The following is a 20,369-nucleotide window of genomic DNA, read 5'->3' on the forward strand; positions in this document are numbered from 1 at the left end:
CGCAGAGGAAGAGAAATATGGGGACACGAGGAACACAAGGCCTGGTGGGAGGGACCAGGAAGAACTGGTGGAGAGCCTGGAGTCACTTTTGCCTTCACACCAAGGACGAAGAGGGGGGAGCTGGTACTGGGGGCACTGGGATCCGGGGAGCAGAACCGAGCCGTGAGCTGCAAGCAGGGGGTCGGCACTACCCTAGGTCGGCACCCCCTGCCCGGCTGCTGCCCCAAATCCCAGGGAATCCCTAGCTACTGCCAGCCACGGTTCTGATGGTCTTGGTGGGAGAGGGAAGAGGTGAGCGGGGTGACCCACCAAGCCCTAAGAAGGAGGTGCTTAAGTGCTTTTGACAATTTCACGTTTTTAGGACTTCGCGTCCTCTTAGAGCCCCTCTCCACGTCTTCTGGGAGCCCGCTCGCTGACAGAGCCCAGGCAGGAGGCAGCATAGCCCCGAGCGCCCTTTCTTCCTCTACTACCTGCCACAGGAACCCCCAAAATGTGTCCCCACCGAATACACATACGCTGACATCGACTACGCAGGAGACTTTAAAACACAAAGCTGACATTCAGAGGCAAAGGGGCCATTGGCTGAACTGGGGTGGCCTAAAACAGCAACACCGAGGAAGCAGCAGGAGAGATTAGTGGGAATAAACTGGGGGTGGGGTGGCCCAGGGTGTTCGGGAGCTGCCTCAGTCACTAACGAGGGGCCGGAGAAGACAGGTTTCTGCACCCTGTTCTATCCCCAGAGCTCTCCCCAGAACCTAAATGCCCCTTTCCTAAAACTCACCTCCCTCCTCAAAATATGTAAAAGTTGGATTTTTTCCACTGGGTGGAGGGAGCTCCAATGTGGCTTTTTTAAAATCTCTACTTCCTTTTAAAGAGCTTCACTTTTTTTCAATCCATAAAAAATGCAATAGTTTTGAGGGGATGTACCCTTAGAAGTGGTTAATTAGAACCTTGTATAAACACTTCCCCCAGCCCGTCCTTTGAGGGCAGCATCCCCATCCTATCTTCTCTCCCAGACATTAGAAACATCTTTTCCACAGAAGTCCTTGAATAATCCAATATGAAAGTGCACGCCCCTGACAGGCATGGCGGGGGCTTTGGAGGGGCAGGAGGAGCTTTCCTTACGTAGTGACGAACTCTCCAGGCTGGGGGAGGGTCCCAGTGGTGGGGAGAGGGCTGTTCCTGGAACCTTGATATCCATGGGGGGTGAGGGAGAGAGATGTCTGGCTGGCTCCTCACTGTGTGGGCGGCACAGGGGTGACTGTGCCTGGGCTCGGGGCTGTGGGGTCTGGAGGCAGGGGGGTGCCTGGGTCTGTGGAGAGAAGGGAGCTGCATCAGCTGGGGTGAGCAGGAGAGAGGGCTCCAGACCCAGGCCACCAGACAAACAACCGGGCATGGCATGCAATGGACAGGAGATGAAAGAGTACCCACGGTGTACAACTTCCTTTCCCCGACACCCTCTCCCACCATACGCTGGGAAAACTGGGATACCCCAAATCATCATCCTGCCCCCAAAGGAACTCTCTACATGGGGCACTTGAACGTGATGGGAACAAGCAAAGGGAACGCCAATCATCATGCAGACAAGTAGCCGTTTTTCCAGTTTACAACGGAGATGCTCTGTGCCACAGGACTCCTCCATGACCCACCAGTGAAAGGCCCCAGCGTCATCCCAGGGGTGGCAGCTGCCAGGCTGGGGAATGGTGGAGGACAGCCAGAGAGGCCCTTCCCTCCTGTGTTCTAATTTTACCAGAGCGTTCAAAAAGGGATCGTGGAAGCTCTAGTACCTGAGCCCCTCCCCACCTGCCCTCCAGCCCTCCACGTGGACCCCTCTCCCTCACCCTTCTCCCCTCCAGGACCCTTCTCACCTGGCAGTGGGCTGGCACTGGGCAGGAGGTTGCCCTGAACAGCTGCCACAATGGCAGGGCTCTGGGCTGCGGCGGATCCGAGCCCCGGCCCAAGAGGCAAAGAAGATGGCATGGTGGTGGTCGCCGGCAGGTTAGGATGTAGAGGGTTCGCCATGGACACAGGCAGGTTAGGCGGGGGGAGAGTGGCCGGGGCGAACGGGAGATGGTGGTGATGCCCATGCAGGTTAGGAGGAGGGGGGAGGTTAATACTGATGGAGTCGGCTAGGCTACCAAATGGGATGATGGATGGAGCAGGGGGGGGAGGCGGCATGCCAAAAGGCAAACCCAAAGGAGCATTACCCGCCACGCCTGGGTGCCCGCTGCCTGGCACTGCCCCTGGCATCATTGAGGGAGGAGTTTGTTGGTTGGGGAACGGTGAGGGGCCTGGGAATGAAAAGGAGAGATTGAGAAGATTAGAAGCATACAATCTCACTTGCCAACTCGCTTTCACAGCGAGGATAACCTCGTCACTCCTAGGTGCCACCTTCCTTTTTCCTGATACTAGAATAAGTGGTGAATCCTTGGAACAAAATTCCCAAAGCCTGGGATTGGGGAGGGATCCCTGCTGGCTTAGGGATCTAACCAAGGTCAATCTACAGAAATCGAGGCTGAGCCTCATCTCCAGTCCTATCCCGTACCCCCCTCTGAGGGGAACTGGAACGTTCACCCGGATCCCTCCAGTCAGCGAGAGTTCCAGAACCCATCACTCACCGTGGGGTCCAGGGGGGGGTACCCCTGGTGGGACTGCCCCAGGCTGGGGGGCTCCAGCTGCTTGTTGCTGCTGTGGCACTGCAGTTGACCCTGCCTGCCCAATCTGTTCAGAGGGGCCCAAGCTTCCAGGAGGGGCCCCACTGCCCGCAGAGGCAGGGGCCATGGAGGCTGGAGCCAGAGCCAAGCCGTGGACAGCGGGTGGCCCAGCAGCGCCTGCAGGTGGGACAGGCTGGGAGCCCGGGGGCAGGGCTTGCGGGGGCGGCTGCTGCTGTTGGTGCATTTGCTGGAAGTGCTGCTGCCGGGCCCTCATCTCCGCGTACTTCAGCTGCTCCATGTGGAAGGCTTGTCTGTCGGCCAGGAGCTGCTGCCTCTGATACTCCAGCTGCCAGGACCAATGAGAACGGTTACTCGGGTTCAGGAGACCCCAGAGGCGAACGCCTTGTCCCCTGCTTTCTGCTTTGTCTTCTGACAAACCCAGACTCTCGTTCTGGCAGCTCCCCACGCCAAATCTCACCCTTGGGCTTGGCTTCCTCCGTGCCCCCCGCCCTCCCCTCTCCAATTCCCCCCCACCAGGTCTCCTGGCTGCCCGCTGGCTTCTCACTGCAGTGGACTTAATCTGGTGGCAGCCCTTGCTCATTTCAGCTCCAAAGCTTTGGATATGTCATTACTTTAATCTGGAAAACGCCTCCAGTTCCTCTTGTCAAATCATGTTCTTTTCTTCCTTCAAAACTGGAGAAAAACTCACCATTCTTAGGAAGCCATCCCAGATCAACTCCCTAGCCTCTGAGTTTTAGCCTTTATTCCGTTCTCTCTCAGGACTTTTATACTTAATTGGAAACCTCTTAATTTGCATTTGTCATATACCTGAAGCATTAACTGGTTTTGATGTCTCCTTATTGTATGTTTGATATCTTCAATTGGGGAGATCAGGGTCAGAGTCCCTGTCTTCTATTTCTTTTATATCTTCTCAAAATCAAAATGATTCAACACCTTGTCCGTCCCATTCCCTTTCCAAGTGCACCTCCTGGATCTGAAGCCCTTACCCTCTCATCATGCCTTAAACCTGTTCAATCACTCAACAAATCTCTATTGAGAGTCTACTATGGGCCAAGCACCCTTCAAGGACCTGGAGATGCAGCAATCAAAGAACTGACTAGAACGTGACCCTGGAGCGGACATTCTGTGGGACCTCGGTCTCCAGGCTACACCTGTGGATTGCTTATCCCCAGCTGCCTGGGCGGACTCCGGCCCTGGCCTGGGCTAGCCCGCTCTGCTGTGTTGCCCCATTGGCCTCAGGCTCTCTGCACTGCTGCTCCCTCCATCCTAAACTGGGGCCCAGCCCAGTGTCCAGGTGGGACCCCACCAACACCCAGGGGACACAACTCACTGCTTCTCGCTCCCGGTCCATGATCGTCTCTAGCTCCTCAAAGTGCCGGAGTTTGATTTCCAACTTTTTCATCTGGGTCTCCACCAGCAGGGCCACCAGAGATTTGATCTTCCTCTCTTCAACGGCAGCCAAGTGCTAAGGAAGGAGGGGTGGGGCGGCCCGTCAGTGGGAGGACCCAGCTGAAGACGTTCCGGGACCGAGAAGGGTAGCGTGGAGGCTGCCAGGTTTCAAGAAAGAACTTGCTGTGGTCACAACCCAGAAAGTAGCACAGGCTTGACCGATGTTTTTAAAAGAACATGAAGAGACAGAGAGAGAGTGGCAAAGGATAAGACAAGGTCCAATAATTAGAGGGTGAAAACAGGCCCAATGGTAAAGGCTTAAAAAAGCTTAAAGAAGAGATGACCGAGTCTCCCTCTCACGATCAAAAGGGAAAGGAAACAGGCCAGCGTTGTTTAAGGATGACAGGAAAGGATTTCTTCCAGGTGACGTGAGATGAGGGAAGGGGCACCGCCTCCCCGGGTCTCTGGTCCTCACCTTGGCCTTCACGGCAGCGGCAGCCAGGGCAGCGGCCGCAGCGGTGGAGAGGTTGCCCTCGCCGATGTCACGCTCCACCTTCGTCTTCCTTTCCCCCTCCGACTCCACCACTTCCTTCAGCACTTCCTCCTGCCCTTCCTTGGGCTCCTTCTCCTTCTCAGGATCAACTGGGCCAGGAAAAGGGTCTTGAGCCCTACAGCCTCGCTTCCTTCCTGGACCCCAACCACCCCATGCTCGAGGCTCACCTATCGGGTCCCCGTCACTCTTCTCTGACTCCTTCTCGCTGTCGCCGTCTTTCCCTTTCTCGTCATCTTTCTTGGGCGCCTCGCTGGTCTTCTCCTTTGCTTCTTCCTCTATAGCCCCAACTCCTTCTCGTGGTTCCTGGAGTCCCAGGAAAGGAGGGAGCATCAGGGCGCTGGTTCGCACACAGAGGGCCCAGACCAGGAACTGAGTTTACGCCTCTTACTGGGGAGGTCCAGCCCAGCCTGCCTGAGCTGAACGGAGCCGGCTCCCCCCACCGCGGTCCACGCCTGTCCCCTCTGCCCTCCCAGCCTGTGTGGGTCCCGCTATACCTTGGGCTCCTTCTTCTCCTCTGTGGCCTGGCCCTCCGCCCGCGCCTCGTCAGTCCCGCTCTCCTCTGGGCCCGGGGGAGAGGAAACGGGAAATGTCTGACACAGTCTGTCTACAATGCTCTTCCAACAGCCCCTTCTCCTAGCCAAGATCTTACTGGGAGGACCAGTGGGGAGCCACGGTACCTAAGGTAAAGCCCTGGGAAAAACAAAAGCCCCACCAATTCTCCCCATTCGTCTTGTGCTCTGAGGCCAACTGGATGCAGGGATGGTATGGGGAGGCCAGGTGGCTCAGGCTCTTGGTAAAAAGGGAGGAGTCCGGGAACATGCCAGGTCTTACCAATCCGCTCAGGCTCATCAGAGGTGGTTCCTGCAATGCCACTGCTTTCCAGACCAAAGGCTGGGTCTGCTTTGCCTGTCACTTTGGCTGCTTCTTCCACTTTCCGAACGTGGGCCTCCACCAAGGCTGTGGGTACCTCTTCCTTCATTTTGGAGAACTCTTCTGTAAGACCCAGAGAGGGTGAGGCTGGGAGCGGGCGGCGGGCAGTCTGGCTCTCCCTGTGGGAGCTTCCTCACAAGCCCAGCTCTTCAGGTACACTTTCATGGAGCTGGACAGGTGCCTGGGCTGATGCCAGCAGCAGACAAGGCCAGGAGGGCAGCCAAACTTGAGGGGGTTTCACGGCCTGAGTACCCAGCCCTTCAAACGCAAACCAAGAGGGCCAGGACCCCTCCGCATTACCTAGGGCTGACTTCGCAGCAGCAGAGGCCACTCGAGGGTCGACGACAGAGGCCAGGAAGGCAACGGTGCTCATCACAGGGTTGCCTGACTGGCTGAAGGGGATGGGCTGGTAGGCCAGGGGGCCCAGGGAGGCCTCTGAGTCCTCCAGGTACGGGTCTTCAATGGGAAGCCGAAGAAAATGCAAGATGCATTCGTCCTGTGTGCGGCTTCCCACGTGCTCTGATACTTTGTTCCAGTCATCTTTGTACATTTCCAGTGCCTGGTGGTGGTGGAGACACAACCTCACTTAACCACTTTCCTTGAAGGTCAACAACCCCATCCCACTAAACGGAGCTGCTTCAAAGCTCTCTGGGTTGTGGTATTTGCATACTCTGCTGGGTCCAAGGGGGATCTGCAAGTAGCACTAAGAAAGGACAAGGGGTTAACGAAATGGTCCCAGTCCCTGGCCTGGAGCTGGTCCTTGGGGCAGATGCAATGGGCGCCAGGAAGGAGAGAGACTGGGGCAAGATCATGCTCTCCCCACTCACGAGTGCGGCCGGCCCCCTGGCCACTTCCGTTTTCATAGGGCTCCCCTTCCCTTGCCCTACTTACCTCCAGGAGTAGCAGGGTCTCCTGTTCTGTCCACTCTCGAGTGGCACTGGCCGCAGCTTTGCTCTGCAGGGGAGACACAGGTGGGTCAGAGGGAGGAGCCCGCAGCCTCAAGGAGAGAAGGTGCACCACCCCCAGGCAGCCCGCACCTCCGTACCTTGGAGGGGACGTTCTTCTTTGTGTACATGTCCGTGCGCAGCCCGAAGTTCTGCATGTCTGTTGGTTTCTCCTTGCCTTTATCAGGGAAGTTGAGCATTTGCTGGGAAGCAGAGGTCTGCTATTTGTGGAGGGGAAAGAAAGAGGTGAGTCCGAGTGACCGCCAGGAGCCAGGGGCAGACAGAGAGAGAGGACAGACAGAAGGAGCTTCCTTCCCACAGCCAGGGACACCCCTGGGCGGGACTTCCTCCCTCACTGCTGTAGCGCCTCTGCTCTCATGGCTCTTCTTCCCAGGCAGGGGCCCCCCAATAAAGGGGCAAATAAGAAGCCCAGCGGGGTCTACACCCCACCTACCAGCTCTGGCTTGCCCTTAGCCGTCTCTGGCACCAAGTCATCCAGCTCTTTGCCCTTTCGCCCAGCCTTGGTATCAGCATCAACCTGGCGGCCCTGGGGGACAGAGCTTGGCGTCATGGAGGCTGGGCAGGAAAAGACCAGGCCGAGGCCCTGGAGGCCTCAAGAGCAAATGCCGGGCAGCTCGCAAGCTTGGGGGGCACTCATGCCACTGTTCCGTATTCCCTTAATGATTATTTAGACCTGTAGTTGGCATGATATCCATTTGTATTCACATGGATCTTTACAGGTTCTCTTAGGATTTAGGAGCTGAACAAGTAGGTTCTAACCCTACCTGTGTGGCCTTGGGCAAGCCACGTAACTTTTCTCTTCTTAATTTTTGTGATGTATGAAATGGAAGTGGAAAAAAATGGAAGTGATAAAAATTATGAAGCAAAAATGAAAAAATGTTGGAAACGTGACAAAGTTAAAAATTTTCATGCAACTTAATTTTAAGCCATTTTTCTCTATCTGCTCCGTCCCCTAATTAGCCTATCTGCTCCCCGAGGACAAGAAGCATCTCTTCTGCCTCAGCAAGTCCTCACAGTCTTGGGCACAAAGGCTGAGAGAGGGTGCTAAATACATGGGGCTGATTCCTGTGGCCCTTTGCATCCCCTGGGAAAGGAAGAAGCCTCAAAACACTCCTGAACCATTACCCTAAAAAACCAGAAAAAGAAAAGTACGAAGAAGCCCCATTTTGCCCAGTCCCACCCTGTCCCCACAGCCCCTCGCCCTACCTGCGGGGTCTTGGGCTGCAGAGGCACCAGCCCAGACGGTGTGTCCGCCAAGACGTGGAAGTGCGAGGTGGGCGGAGGCCCCATTGGTGTTGGTCGACTCTCAGCATCCACCTGGTAGTTAATAAGACCCCACTGTTCTAGGAAGGCATGGACTCTGTGAGGAGAGAAGCAGAGACAGGGTCACACACGAGGAGAAGGGCTGGGGTGGAGCTGGGGCACCCTCTTCTCCACTCCTCCCACTCCCTGGGAAATACCGTCTCCTCCCAGCACCTATATGCCAGTGACACCCACGTCCACATCCACAGCGGGGGCCTCTCTCCATACCCACCCAGCTACTAAACATCTCCTCTTGCATATCTCGCTGGGTAGGCTCCTTCACTACAGACGCGCCCCTCCTCCATTCCTCCACACTTCCGAGAGCGCCCCTGCCATTCCCTAAGTCACCCGTACCCGAACCTGAACTTCGCCTTTCTCTAGAGATGTTCTTTCCTGCTCGTCCCCTATGCTCCTTGCCGGCCTCTCTACATCAGCCAAGAGACATCTGTGTGCATTCATCCTTAGGTACCCGCTGCCCCTCAGCTGCAGACCCACCTCATGATGGCACAGACGTCACCCGCCAGGTTCCTGCGGCAGGCAGTGGACGTGAGATACTCTTGGGGGTTCAGCCGGTAAGTGTCGATCATGAAGTTTCGATAGGCCAGGTAGCTTAGAAGAGAGAGAGATGAACGATGAGAGGGCTGACGGGTAGGACAAATGATAAGAGAGCTAAGGACTTCTCCTGTGTGACAGAGAGAGAGAAGAACACCGCAGCTGACTCAATACACACTGCAGGGCACTGTGTGCTAGACACGAGGGGTTCAAATCTTTGATGGGGTTTTTAGTTAAATGAGTTATCTCCTTAGCTGTACTTGGGGATGTTTCATCCAACTTTTTTTGGCTGTGCCACTCAGCTTGCAGGATCTCAGTTCTCTGACCAGGGATTGAACCCAGGCCACCGCAATGAAAAGCCTGGAATCCTAACCACTAGGCCACCAGGGAACTCCCTCAATCCAACTTTTGAAAAGGAATCAAAAGGTAAGAGAAAGTGCCCTTAATTCCAAAGACAGATGTTAAAGGGAAGTCCTGATCGGTGCCTCCACCTACTCAGCATGGCATGGTATTGAGAAAACGTGTTTCAAAGGTGGAAAGGTCTAAGTTCAAATCCTAGTTCTATTGTGATGGCCTTAAATTTTTTGAACCTCAGTTTCCTCATCTGTAAAATGAAGTGTCTATTGAGAATTAGAAAGGTCTGTAGAGGTTTAGAACAGTGCTGGGCACACCGTACGAGCCCCCATAATGGTAGCTATTGTGTGGTATAGTGTAAAATTTGAGAACATGAGCCAGACTAAAGGACTCAGATCCCAGCTTTACTACTCACGAGCTGTGTGACCTTAAGCAAGTGACTTAACACCTCTACACCTGTTTCCTTATCACTAAACTGAAGATAACAGGACCTACCTTTAAAGCTGATGTGAATATTAAATTAGTCAAGGTATGTAGGACACTTAGGATAATGCCTGGGAGATAGTAAGCTCTCAATACATGTAGGCAATTATCATTTACTATTTTACACCAAGAGTGCAAAATGTAGAACAGTTCTAGTTCCAACTCTGCCTGCAGATCAAGTTGCACTCCTGTCATCTGTCACTACTTCCTCTGGAGACAGTAAGGCTTTTTCACACACTGTTTTCCCCAGGAAGAGGAGGAGGAGAGAACCATACCAGGCTTCAGGGAAAGAAACATGGTGGAAGGGAAGGTGGCCCCGGAGCAGGGAGTGGGGAAGCTAAGGAGCAGCTGGGAAGCCAGCTGGTTCAGTCCTCAGGGGGCCTGGGCTCAGTACTAAGTCTCATCTGCCTCACCATATACATCATGGAGCATCCCTAACCATGGAAAACACCAAACTGAAGCCAGGCAGATTTGCCCCGAGGAGGAGCCTTGAAGGAGATGAAGACTTCTGAGCCCCAAGCCCGTACTTTACAAAACACATCTCTCCATCCCTTAATTCACAGACTTGGGTCTTAATAGTTCCTCCTCCCATTTTTTCCTATCAAAACCTACTCTAGGGCTTCCCTGGTGGCACAGTGGTTGAGAGTCTGCCTGCCGATGCAGGGGACACGGGTTTGTGCCCCGGCCCGGGAAGATCCCACATGCCGCAGAGCGGCTGGGCCCGTGAGCCATGGCCGCTGAGCCTGCGCGTCCGGAGCCTGTGCTCCGCAACGGGAGAGGCCACAACAGTGAGAGGCCCGCGTACCGCAAAAACAAAACAAAACAAAACAAAAAACCTACTCTAAGGGACCAATAGTAGTCAGTTATATTTTAGTCAAAGCTACTACTTATGCTAGAGATATTTGCATTTTAGACAGCATGAGTAATTATGGATGGAAAGGCTCTGTAGGCACCGGAGCAGATACTTGTTTTTAGCAGAAGGGGCATATGCTTAATATGGCCCCCAGGCAAATCCTAGAGAGCAGTGGTCGCAGTGCTGGGCTGAGGCTGCCTGTGGGCAGAGACCATGTCTCTGTAAGCCCAGCCAGTGCCTGGCTCATGGAAGGAGCTCAAGAAATGTTTGCCACACTGGATCGGGAGGAACAAATGGGGACAGGAGGGAGAGGATCCTGAGCTGAGATTTCCTTACATTTCTGGAGTCTTGGACTTGTTCTTGCCGTTGAAGAACTCAGGGAGAGCCCTCCGCTCTATGGCATGAACACTGCAAGACAAGAGAGGGTGCATTCAGAGGCTCTAGAGGAGAGACGAGACCCCAAAGGGAGGAAAAGCCTCGAAGATGGGGCAGCAGGAAGGAATGAGACGCTTGGGGAGAACTCTCCGCCAGGGCTGGAAGACTCAGAGACCAGGAGCTTCCCTAAAACTGAACTGTACCCCGGTTTACCTGGCTGAGGAAGAGGTAACTTATTTGGAGGCAGGAGGAGGAACAACATGTTGATCTGTGGAGCAGGAAAATGAGGATTTAGTGAGAAGGTGGAGCACCGATACCTATTGTAGTCAAACCAGGCAGCATAGCTTGGGATGATGATGTGATGGGTCTGTTCGGTCACGTTGTCCTCGTGCAGGTCCGGATTCTTGGTCTGCTCCCCCTTGTTCCCCGTGCTGTTCTCATCCTCATCCTGTGAGTACGGAGGCTGCTGGACTCTCAGCATTCCCATCTTGCCCCTAGCAACCCCCTGCTTCTCCTACACCCCAGGAATGTGGGCACTAAAGATGGGATGGGAATGGACAGTTCTGGGCCCCGGGACTCAAAGCATCAGAGTTTTGAGCAACAGCTAGAATTACGGTGGGAGAAGTCTGGGCAGTGGACAGTTCTGGGTAGAAGAAACTTTATAATAACAAGTCAGAATCACATAGAGAGGTAGGGCCTCTCTAAACTGGCTCCACCTTGCCCGTGGTCTCCATGCTTTCATCCTCTTGTTCATCTGAAAGAGACAGACAGCAAGATAGAAGGCTGGAGCCTCCTCAGGGGCCGCAGAACTAGTGTGCTTTCGGAAAGGCCCCGGCAGGCTAGGGGCAGGTGGCGGCCTCCCCTCCCCTCCTTTGGGCGTTGACCACCCTGCCCCAAGCCGCCCATCTTACCCAGGTCAGTCATGGTGCCTCCTTTGACTGGGGCTGACTCCGAGTCCTTCTTAGTATTGACTGCCAGGGGAGAGAGTCATTTTCACAGACAGGTTCTGCCTAAATCAAGCCCTCGCCTCTCCACTGCTAACAGCTCCAGAGAGCTCACTTTCTCCAAAAGCTTGCCCCATCTGATCACAAAACGTAGTAACTTCCTCCAATCACAATCATTCTGCGGCTTGAAACTTTCTCCCCTTCCTGCCACTTTCTCCCCTTCCCCAACCAAAAATTCGTTTAACTCAACTTTTTTCTTATAAAGAAGCATCTTCTACTCTACGAACACTCATCAACCATTCTGGTCTTTGACTGGCCCTTATCTCCATTCATGTGTCTGTAAGTTCTTCATGGACTGAGACAGAGTCTGACCAAATCACTCTGTAGAGGAGTAGGTGGATCGTAAACATTTTTGAAAGCAGAGGACATTTTCCTCCACTGAATTCATACACAGAAGCTCAGGAGAAAACACAAATAGAGAGGAGAGCTGCTCTGATTGATGAGGGGGCGGAAGCCGGAACTCCTCTCTCTCAGTGGCCTCCCCTATCCTACTCCTGAAACCCACTCCTGGATGTCTATGGAATACAGACTGTAAACCAGTACTGCAGAGCAATGGTCTCCAAAATGGGGACGCAAAAGGGGGTCCACTGAAATATAGGCAAAGAATATCAGAACCTCTCTTTTTTTTTTTTTTTCTCTCTCTTTATATTTTTTAATCTTATCCTCTACATTTGCCCATTTTTAGACAATGTATGTGTTTTATAACGTTCCTAAAGTCGTGGTAAACAGTACACGTGTATAATTTGTGCTCAGATATATTTTACTGACGGTGTGTAATAAAAAAGAGTTTGGAGACAGAGCACAGTCCACAACTCAGATACGGATCTGAAGTTCAAGGCTTGTCTGGGGTGATGAAAATGGTTTCAATAACCAGCTAAGCTGAAGGGAAAGATCCTCTAGACCCGGAGCTGGGCCTGGGAAGTCAGCCTACCCAGGGGGTTTGACACAGGAAGAGCAGGACAGGGCGCGGGGGCCCAGGAGTTTGGTCTGGTCCATACCTGTCTTGGGCAATGTCACCTCTTCCACGTTGGGGACCGGTGAGGGCTCGTCCATGTCCTTTGTCAGGTCTTCTTGCTCCTCTTCTCTGTGGCCACGCTTTGACTTGGTGTAAGGTGTTGAGGGACTGGGAAGGAAAGAGAGTGAAAGAGAATCTAGTCACCCCTGGACAAGGAATCCCTGGAAGGTGAGGTCCAACGGAAGGGAAGCAAGAAAGACTCCCAAAGGGACTGTGAGGTACAACATGATAAATATAATTAACACTGCCGTATGGTACACATGAAAGTTGTTAAGACAGGAAATCCGGAGAGTTCTCAGCACAAGAAAAGAAAATGTTTTTACTTATTTATTTTTCTATTTCTTTAATTTATTATCTACATGAGACGATAGATGTTCACCAAATGTATTATGATAATCACTTCATGATGTATGTAAACCAAATCATGATACTGTATTCCTTAAACTTATACAGGGCTGTATGTCAACTACACCTCAATAAAACTGGAAGGAAATAAAAAAGGGAGAGAGAATCCTGAGGGCAGAGCTGAGCAAAGAGAAACCAATCACTATAGAGTAATGGGAAAAGGCAAAGGCCTTTCATTTGGAGATTAAGCTCTCTGTGAGTTTACTAGTGGCCAGGATCAGAAGTGTTCACTGGACAGCTAAAGAAGACCTCCTCATCCTCCCTCTCAGGCTCACCCAGGTCAGGGCCCAGTGGTTACGGGAGGGGATTTGTCCTTCCTTCCTTCACCATGGTGTGGACAGGGCAGTAAAGGTGGGGGCGGGTTAGGGGCTGGCCTACCCTTTCTTAGCATTCTTCTTCTTAGCTTCTGGGGTCGGTGAAGGGGATGGGGAGCGCTTCCTCTTCTTATAGTTCCCCCCCTTCTTGTCCCGTCGATCCGAATCTGGGCTGTTCACCTGCAGGTTGGAGAATTGGGGCAAATGTCAGCCAACAATCTCCAGCAAAGACCTGTTCTGAGACTTGTGCTAAGGGCTCAAGGAGAAAAGAAGAGCTTTCACCTCATCCGTCAGTGTCTTGGCTGAAATCTTCTTTCGGCGGGAGACAGGGTTTTTGTCATCATTTACTTCATAGTCTTCCTCATTCATCCATTCATTGAAGGTGTCTGTGTCCAGGATCCACTTTGCATGAACCTGAAGTACAAAGGGAGACTGTCCTGGAGAGAGGCCTGGAAGCCCCAGTTCTGTCTGGGGATCCTTAACAGAGGAGCCCAAGGGCACAGGAGCCTCTGCTTCACCTCCAAAGAGTGGTCTGGCCCTGGCATTCTTCTTGGGGGAGAGGGGACGGACAAGAAAAGCTCACCTTCCTAGGTTTCTCAGGAGTCGGAGCATCTTCCACAGATGCTTCAATTTCACTGGCTGGGATCCATGTGTCATAACTGCCACAGGAAATGGAGTGTAAAGCACAATCAATGGGATAGAGTTGTGGAAAAATAAAGTGCAAACCTTTACCTTTCCCATTTACAAAAAGTATGGGTTGTTGGGTTATTTTTTGGTATGATTATTTTTCCAATTAATATTGGGATTATTTTCCCTATAAAGTCATAAAAATGATTATAAAATATTTCAAAAATAGAAAAGAATCACTCTAACACAAGTTCTATCAATTGCATTGATACTAGATGTTATTTTACGTCCTACTTTTTGCAATATTTATCTACAAATCACGTGTTATCTCTATCAGTTTAAAGATCGCAAAATAGCCCACTGACTAGATATATAAATTTGCTGAAACATTTTCCCACTGTTAGACTTTGAGATTATTTCTAATGTTTACTTACCAAAAATTATACTACGCTAACCATTTCACACAGAAAGCCCCAATCCTTTCAGACTAAGCCTTGTCCAATAAGTCCAAACGTCCCCCAAGACAGAGGATTCGCATAATAGGTGGGAGGAGAACAAATTAACGTTAGACCTAAAAATAACCCTCGAAGAGTGCCTTCTTGCTTTACTAGATGTTCTAGGGCTTCTCAGTCTGGCTCTTGTACTTAAACCTGCCCCAGGAGCCCATCCTCACCTGTCAGGATAGTAGCCCCAGTGCAGAAGAACCTGCTTATCCCTCTTCATGACTGGCCGTACCCATTCCTCTGGGGATAGAGACAGAGCAGAGAGAAACATAAGCTAAAGGGAGATACGCACAAAATAAATCTGTACACAACTCCTGTTGCAGCAGGGGATCTGCAAATAGGAACGAAGGTGGTAAGAGGATTCAGGGCTGACAGGAGAGAGGAGCCCAGGCACTGCATAGCTGCTGAGCAGTCCTCCACCTCCCAGTCCAAGCTGTCCACTGCAGTGACCAAGAAAACCCAGGTCTCACCTTCCTCCAGGTTCCCTGGGACAGGATACACAACATGGGAGGCATTGTTCTTATCCTCAGTGACCGTTCCCTGGATGGCACAAGGAGAGGCAGGTGAGCATGGTCCCCTCTGACTTACTCATGGATGTAAACAAACCAGAGTAAGGTTTAACCACAGATCTGCCTTCCTAATCATATTTTGCTCAGAATGGTATCAAAGTTGGTTTGCATTCTCTAAGCACACATCAGCTAACTGGCAGAGAGAAACAGCTGGGATTGTGCAAATAATGGAGACAAATCAAAGAATTTTAAATTGCAGATAATCCTCTGAGTAGATAATCTGTCACACATGGGAAATGTACGGTCGATTTTATGTCCCTGTATGTCCCAACAACATCTGCTTGTTATTATAGAGTTCCAAAGAGCAAAGATTTCATTGATCGGAAACCAGGCAATCTCTAGCTCAGTGGAAGTAGATGCTCTTCCCCCAGGCGCATGCAGTCTCTAGAAACAGTGATCCAAATCTGCCAAGACTGGGAAATGGGAGGAACAGAGAAAGAGAGGCTCAAGGCTTTAATTCTAATACTTTTCCAAGTAGGTAGGGCTACCTCAGGGCTGCTTCTTATATGGAAAACTTCAGAAAGAGAGTCATGGAGTTTCTAAAACCTCTCCTGACCCACCCACTCACCTGATGTCTCTTGATAATGTCTTTTAATTTCCCTAGCAGTTTGGGTTCAATTTCTGGGCACAGAAAAATGTTAGGTCGAGACAGGCAATTATTCTGTAGGGAGAAGAAATAAATGGGATGAGATTACAGGGAAGGGGTTTTGGATTCTCACCAAGAGAAGGGAGATGGATGGAGGAGGTTCCTATTACCTGCACCAAGGATTTCTCAATGGTCATGAACATTTCCACGTTGCGGTCCATGCGTGATGGATTCTGGAAATCGTAACGCCGCCTTGTAAAGAGGCAATAATCTAGTGAGTGGTAGAGCTCAAGTCTGGGGATGAGGTCAGAGTATGTGACTTTTTTAACATGGGAAATTAGGAGGCAACCGTGCCCTCAGCTTTGCCAAAATCACCTGGGATCTGGGGTTCACTGATCATAACTCCATGAATCACTTCGTACTTAGTGCAAAAGGACAAAGAAAAGCTTGAGATGCCAACCTAAGAATCCCTTTTCCTCTACAATACACATACTGATGCACTGATGAGTCTCTCACTCATTCGTGGAGACCATTTTGGCTCTGACTCCCAGCCAACCTGGCAGGTCAGGCCTACTGACCTAGCAAAGTAAGAGGCTTGCAAGAATGTCTATGCGCTCCCACCCCACAAAGACCCCAGGGAATCATGAAGGGGGATTCCCTCTAAACTAAATGTAAGAGGCACAGAGAGAAGAGAAGGCATCTCACCATCCCTGGTCACTCTTGAATTTGTAGGCAGCTGCAAGTATGTGGCACAGGGAACCTCCTGCTTTGAAATCTAGGAAACATTTGATCTACAAAATTGAGAAGGAAGAAGTATGTGAGAGTTACATCCGAAATTCTCTTATGACTTCACAATCCTTTCACAAAATCCTATGCTGAATTGATCTCCCTCTTGAAGCTGGAATTCTTTAACCCCTGTGCCATTCTATCATGAGGCCTGGAAGAGAGGAGAGAAAGAAACCAATATACACAAAGCCCCGCCATGTGCTTTACTGGGTTACCTCGTTAACCATTACAGAAACCCTACAAGGTAGGTGTATTAACCCCATGGAGAGATGAAGGAACCAAGACTCAAAAGGTATAAATGGCTTGTCCAAGATCACAGAGACACCAAGTGGCAGAGCCAGGATTTGAACACAAGCTCGTGCAAATCCAAATCTCATATGTTTTAACCATGCCATGAGTTTCATGACTGAGCTTAAACACTGTGAGATAACCTGTTGCACAGAATATTCCTAGGACAAAGGGCATGGTAAACTGGGGACTCTGCTAAGCCAGTAACACCCCAACCAGGGAAAGGGATGGTAGGAAATCACCCAAATCTCAAAAATTATGAAATTTACAAAAACACAAAAAAACAACTCCCTCTCGGGTTTGGAGGCTTTGCCCCCGTGCTTTTTGCACTCACCGGCAGTTTAGTGAGCGGTGCATTGCTGACATGTTTGCCAAAAACTTCTTCCTGAAATTGTAGCAACTGTACAACCAGGCTAGACAGGGACTTGTTGGTAGGTGGTTCAGCTTGTATATACTGGGGAAACAGGGAAAAGGAAAGAAAAATAGACCCCAGATCAATTATCCACCATCTCCCTTATTTCTTCCCCAGGAGCTCTGGAAGCATCTGGGGCAGAAAGAAATAGTGTCTTCTTCCCCCATGTGTCTTAGTCTCTAAAAAGAAAATGGCAGAAGGAAGGCCCTAGATGCCCCTCACCAAGAAGTTGAAATTCTGCTGCCTCCAGCCTAGGTTACCAGTCTTTGGTGTTGGAGGTAAAGGCAGTCTCCTACTCTCCCTCAGCAACACCCTGAAAATGGAGTTGCAGGACCCTGATCTCTAGCCAACAGCACTGAGAGTTGTAAAATTCTGAAGATTCACGGAGTTCAGGCCACAGAAGCAACATCTTCAAGGCTCTAAGCGAGACAACAGTCTACTTCTTGGGGTAACTTTGTGGAAGGTCAAGATTCCCCCGATAATACAGCCTAATAAAAAAGATGCAAGGAAGTAAGGTAGGGCAAACGGACGGAGAGAATAGTTTGTACATTCTGCTTCTGCTAGGACTGGGCACAAATGTCTTCAGAGGCCTTGCTAGATGGAAAAAAAAAGACCAGCTACTACCCAGCCTGGTGGGAAATAGCAAGACAACATCTGTCCTTTCTGAGGAAACTGTATTGGAGACAAGCAACCCTGGGCCTTCCTAAATATTTCCATATTAAGCTACCTAGCATCCTAGCCTTCTGTTCTCATTTAAAAACTGTGCCAAGAGGCTAACTTTCTCTTTACCTTTTGACCCCTTTTTCCTCAACCCTGATCACAGAGAAAAGTGCACCTTTCAGTGGGAGGTGTAAAGAGATCCCTGAAAGAAAAGGCAAATGACAGAGAGCTAAGAGCTTGAAAGCTGAACCAGGTCACATGCTGTCAATCCCCCCAGGGCCAGAGACTAAGCCCCTAGACTGATCTCCCTTCCAAAAGGTCAAAGGTAGATGCCTGGGAACCAGAGCTTCACGCTGGGGTACAGACAAGCCACAGACTCAGCAGCTGTTTGTCAAGATCCTGACACCCAGAGAGACCTCCCAGGCTCATGACCAGCATCAGGGGGGCGTCCTGCTAAACCACCCATCACACTTCTGACGGGCTGCAAAGCTAGGCAGGAAGAACTGGGGAGCTGAAGAACTGAAGGAAAGTCAGAAAGAGAACCCTTAACTGGGGGTAGTGAGAAGGAAGAAAGGCAGACCATCTCCAGAGAAAAGCCCTACGTAGAGATGTTCCTTTCAACCAGGCCTATAAACAAAGACACCACCAGGAAGAGGTCTGGTAGAAAAGACAGATAAGGCTTGAACCCTTTGTTCACTACCTTATATCTCCTGTTATGGGATGGGGGACTACGGCCATAAAGTGTGTCCTAGACTCTGAACCCCAAACCCAAGGCGATGCAAGGCCAGATGGTGGGGTGACTTCAATGTGAAGCTGAGGAATGGTTTTCGAAGGGGTAGCTGCCCAGGAACGCCTATACCCTGACTCCCAAAGAGGTTCTGTTGCCCCTTGTACGGAGATGGGGGACGAGCGATAGACAGGTGATCCCGGGGTGGGGGCCTTTTTCAAGCTGATGAGCAGTCGAGGGCCTGCTCTATAGCTGTTTACCCTCCCGCTTTCATCATCTCTCTCTGAACACACACAAAGCACCGGGGAGGCCTCAGCCCTGCTGGTACCTGGGCCCGTGGGGAGCTCTGGCGGGCACCGTGCCGGGCACGCTGTGTGTGTGGGGGGGTGTGCATTCGGCACCCCGTCCACCCCCGGCCGTCTCTCCCGGAAAAGCCCGCAAAGCGATGGCTTATGGAGGGTGGGCAGCTGGCACCGGGACCCGCCGGGCCAGCGGAGAAAAACAAGGGGCAGAGGGCGCAGCAGTTGGGGCGGGGGCTGGAATCAGAGGCTGGTGGGGGGGCGGTAAAAGAGGCTGGAGGAGGGGCGCGGGGCGGCGGAGGGCGCGCTGGGGCCGCTCAGGACGCCGCGGGGGAGGGGCCGCGGGCCGCGGGAGGGTGGGCAGGATCCGGGGGGGGCCGCGGGACCTCTGTCCCTTTGTCCCGCCCCCGGGCCCCGTTCGGCCCTGCCCGCGTACCTTCTTGTAGTTCTTGCCGAGCCAGAGCCGCACGTTGTCGAACTGGGTCACGGTGTCCGCGGCCTCGTAGTACTTCACGTTGGGGCCGCCGTCCTTCTTCCGCACCGCCATCTTCTCGGGCTCGGGCCCCGCCGCCGCCCGCCCCGCTCAGCTCCCGCCTCCTCCTCCGCCCGCCTCCCGCCCGCCTCCCGCCGCCTCCCGCCGCCGCCGCGGCCGCCGCCTCCCGCCGCCTAGGCTGGCCCCGGCCCGCGCAGCGCCCCCTGCCGGCCGGCCGCACGCGGCGGCGGCGGAGCGCGGGGCGCTGGGCGGACCCCGGCGGCCTCCCCGGCGGCGGCGGCGGCGGGAGCTGCCGGAGCTTCGTGGAGGAGGCTGTTTCCTGGAGGGGGCGCACACTCCTCTGAGAGCGCCCTTGACCGACCTGAAGCCTTTTCTCTTCTTGCCTTTCAGCCCGGGAAGTGGGGCACCTCTCTATCCTACCCCAAGGGGATGCCCGTGGCATGAGAAGCCCCCAGCCCATAGCTCCGAGTAGTCCTCACCTTGCCCATTTCTAACCCCACGGAGCCCCTAATCCCAAGGAACCCCGGACCCCTTTCCGCAAGAAGTTCTTTCCTTTCATCCATGCCCAGGAGTTCCCTGTTTAAGCTCTTTCTGAGCCTCCTTCGCCCCTAAGGCCATGTCCCAGGTCCGCCTCTCACTCCGTAACCCGAGGAGTCCCCTAGCCGCTACCCTGGGGGCCCACCCCCTCTCCAACTGCTTCCTCTGCAGGCCTCACCATCGCCTCCTGAGTAGCTTTACGCTCCTTGAGACCCTCATCTTCGTGGGGCGGGAGACCCTCTCTCCTTGGGTCACCCGGTCCATCAGACTTCCTCTGAGCGGCGTGGAGGAAGAGGTAAGGAGCGGGGCGGGAGGAGGTCACAGGGTGTGTGTGTTTGGGCCTGGTCCGGCTTCCCTGTATCGCACTCCCTCCGGATCGCTGTGCGGACCCCTTCTGTAAATGCGCGGCGAATATTGGTTTTGGAAGTCACGGTGGCCGAGTGGTTAAGGCGTTGGACTCGAAATCCAATGGGGTTTCCCCGCACAGGTTCGAATCCTGTTCGTGACGGCCGCTTGTTTTTTCCCTTCAAGAGTGTGTGAAGGGAGCCACTTGTCTTCCACGTGTCTTTCGTGCACTTCCCTTTGTCTCAGAAACAGAAGCCAGAAGGTCTCACCTCTGGATTTGGGGGGAGGGGGCGGGAATGAGGGTGACCATGAGAAGCGTAATTATGCATAACTGTATTGGCTGCTAGGATACAAGGCACTTTCAGAGT

General features: G+C 52.5%; 1 protein-coding gene across 5 annotated transcripts; it reads right to left on the minus strand.

The window, feature by feature from the left end:
- Positions 1 to 1,196: 1,196 nt before the first annotated feature.
- On the minus strand, positions 1,197 to 19,173 carry SMARCC2 (SWI/SNF related BAF chromatin remodeling complex subunit C2; the record flags this gene model as incomplete). Of its 5 annotated transcripts, XM_079715835.1 has the most annotated exons (30): positions 1,197 to 1,312; positions 1,869 to 1,934; positions 2,208 to 2,291; positions 2,619 to 3,000; positions 4,006 to 4,140; positions 4,540 to 4,706; positions 4,785 to 4,920; positions 5,112 to 5,176; positions 5,449 to 5,610; positions 5,848 to 6,106; positions 6,439 to 6,501; positions 6,593 to 6,712; positions 6,946 to 7,038; positions 7,719 to 7,872; positions 8,310 to 8,423; positions 10,393 to 10,464; positions 10,749 to 10,879; positions 11,148 to 11,185; positions 11,343 to 11,402; positions 12,434 to 12,558; positions 13,234 to 13,349; positions 13,452 to 13,583; positions 13,753 to 13,828; positions 14,470 to 14,539; positions 14,770 to 14,839; positions 15,437 to 15,529; positions 15,625 to 15,706; positions 16,160 to 16,245; positions 16,863 to 16,982; positions 19,063 to 19,173. In XM_079715835.1, the coding sequence occupies 30 exons, from the start codon at positions 19,171 to 19,173 to the stop codon at positions 1,236 to 1,238; spliced, it is 3,459 nt and encodes a 1,152-aa protein (XP_079571961.1). The 5 variants fall into 5 exon arrangements, with proteins under 5 accessions (XP_079571961.1, XP_079571959.1, XP_079571960.1 ...); XM_079715833.1 differs by having other exon boundaries at positions 1,869 to 2,291; XM_079715836.1 differs by lacking the exon at positions 1,869 to 1,934 and having other exon boundaries at positions 1,236 to 1,312.
- Between the last annotated feature and the right edge of the window lie 1,196 nt (positions 19,174 to 20,369).

This window comes from Hyperoodon ampullatus (genome assembly GCF_949752795.1).
Source record: "Hyperoodon ampullatus genome assembly, chromosome: 11".
In the NCBI taxonomy this organism is placed as follows: domain Eukaryota; kingdom Metazoa; phylum Chordata; class Mammalia; order Artiodactyla; family Ziphiidae; genus Hyperoodon; species Hyperoodon ampullatus.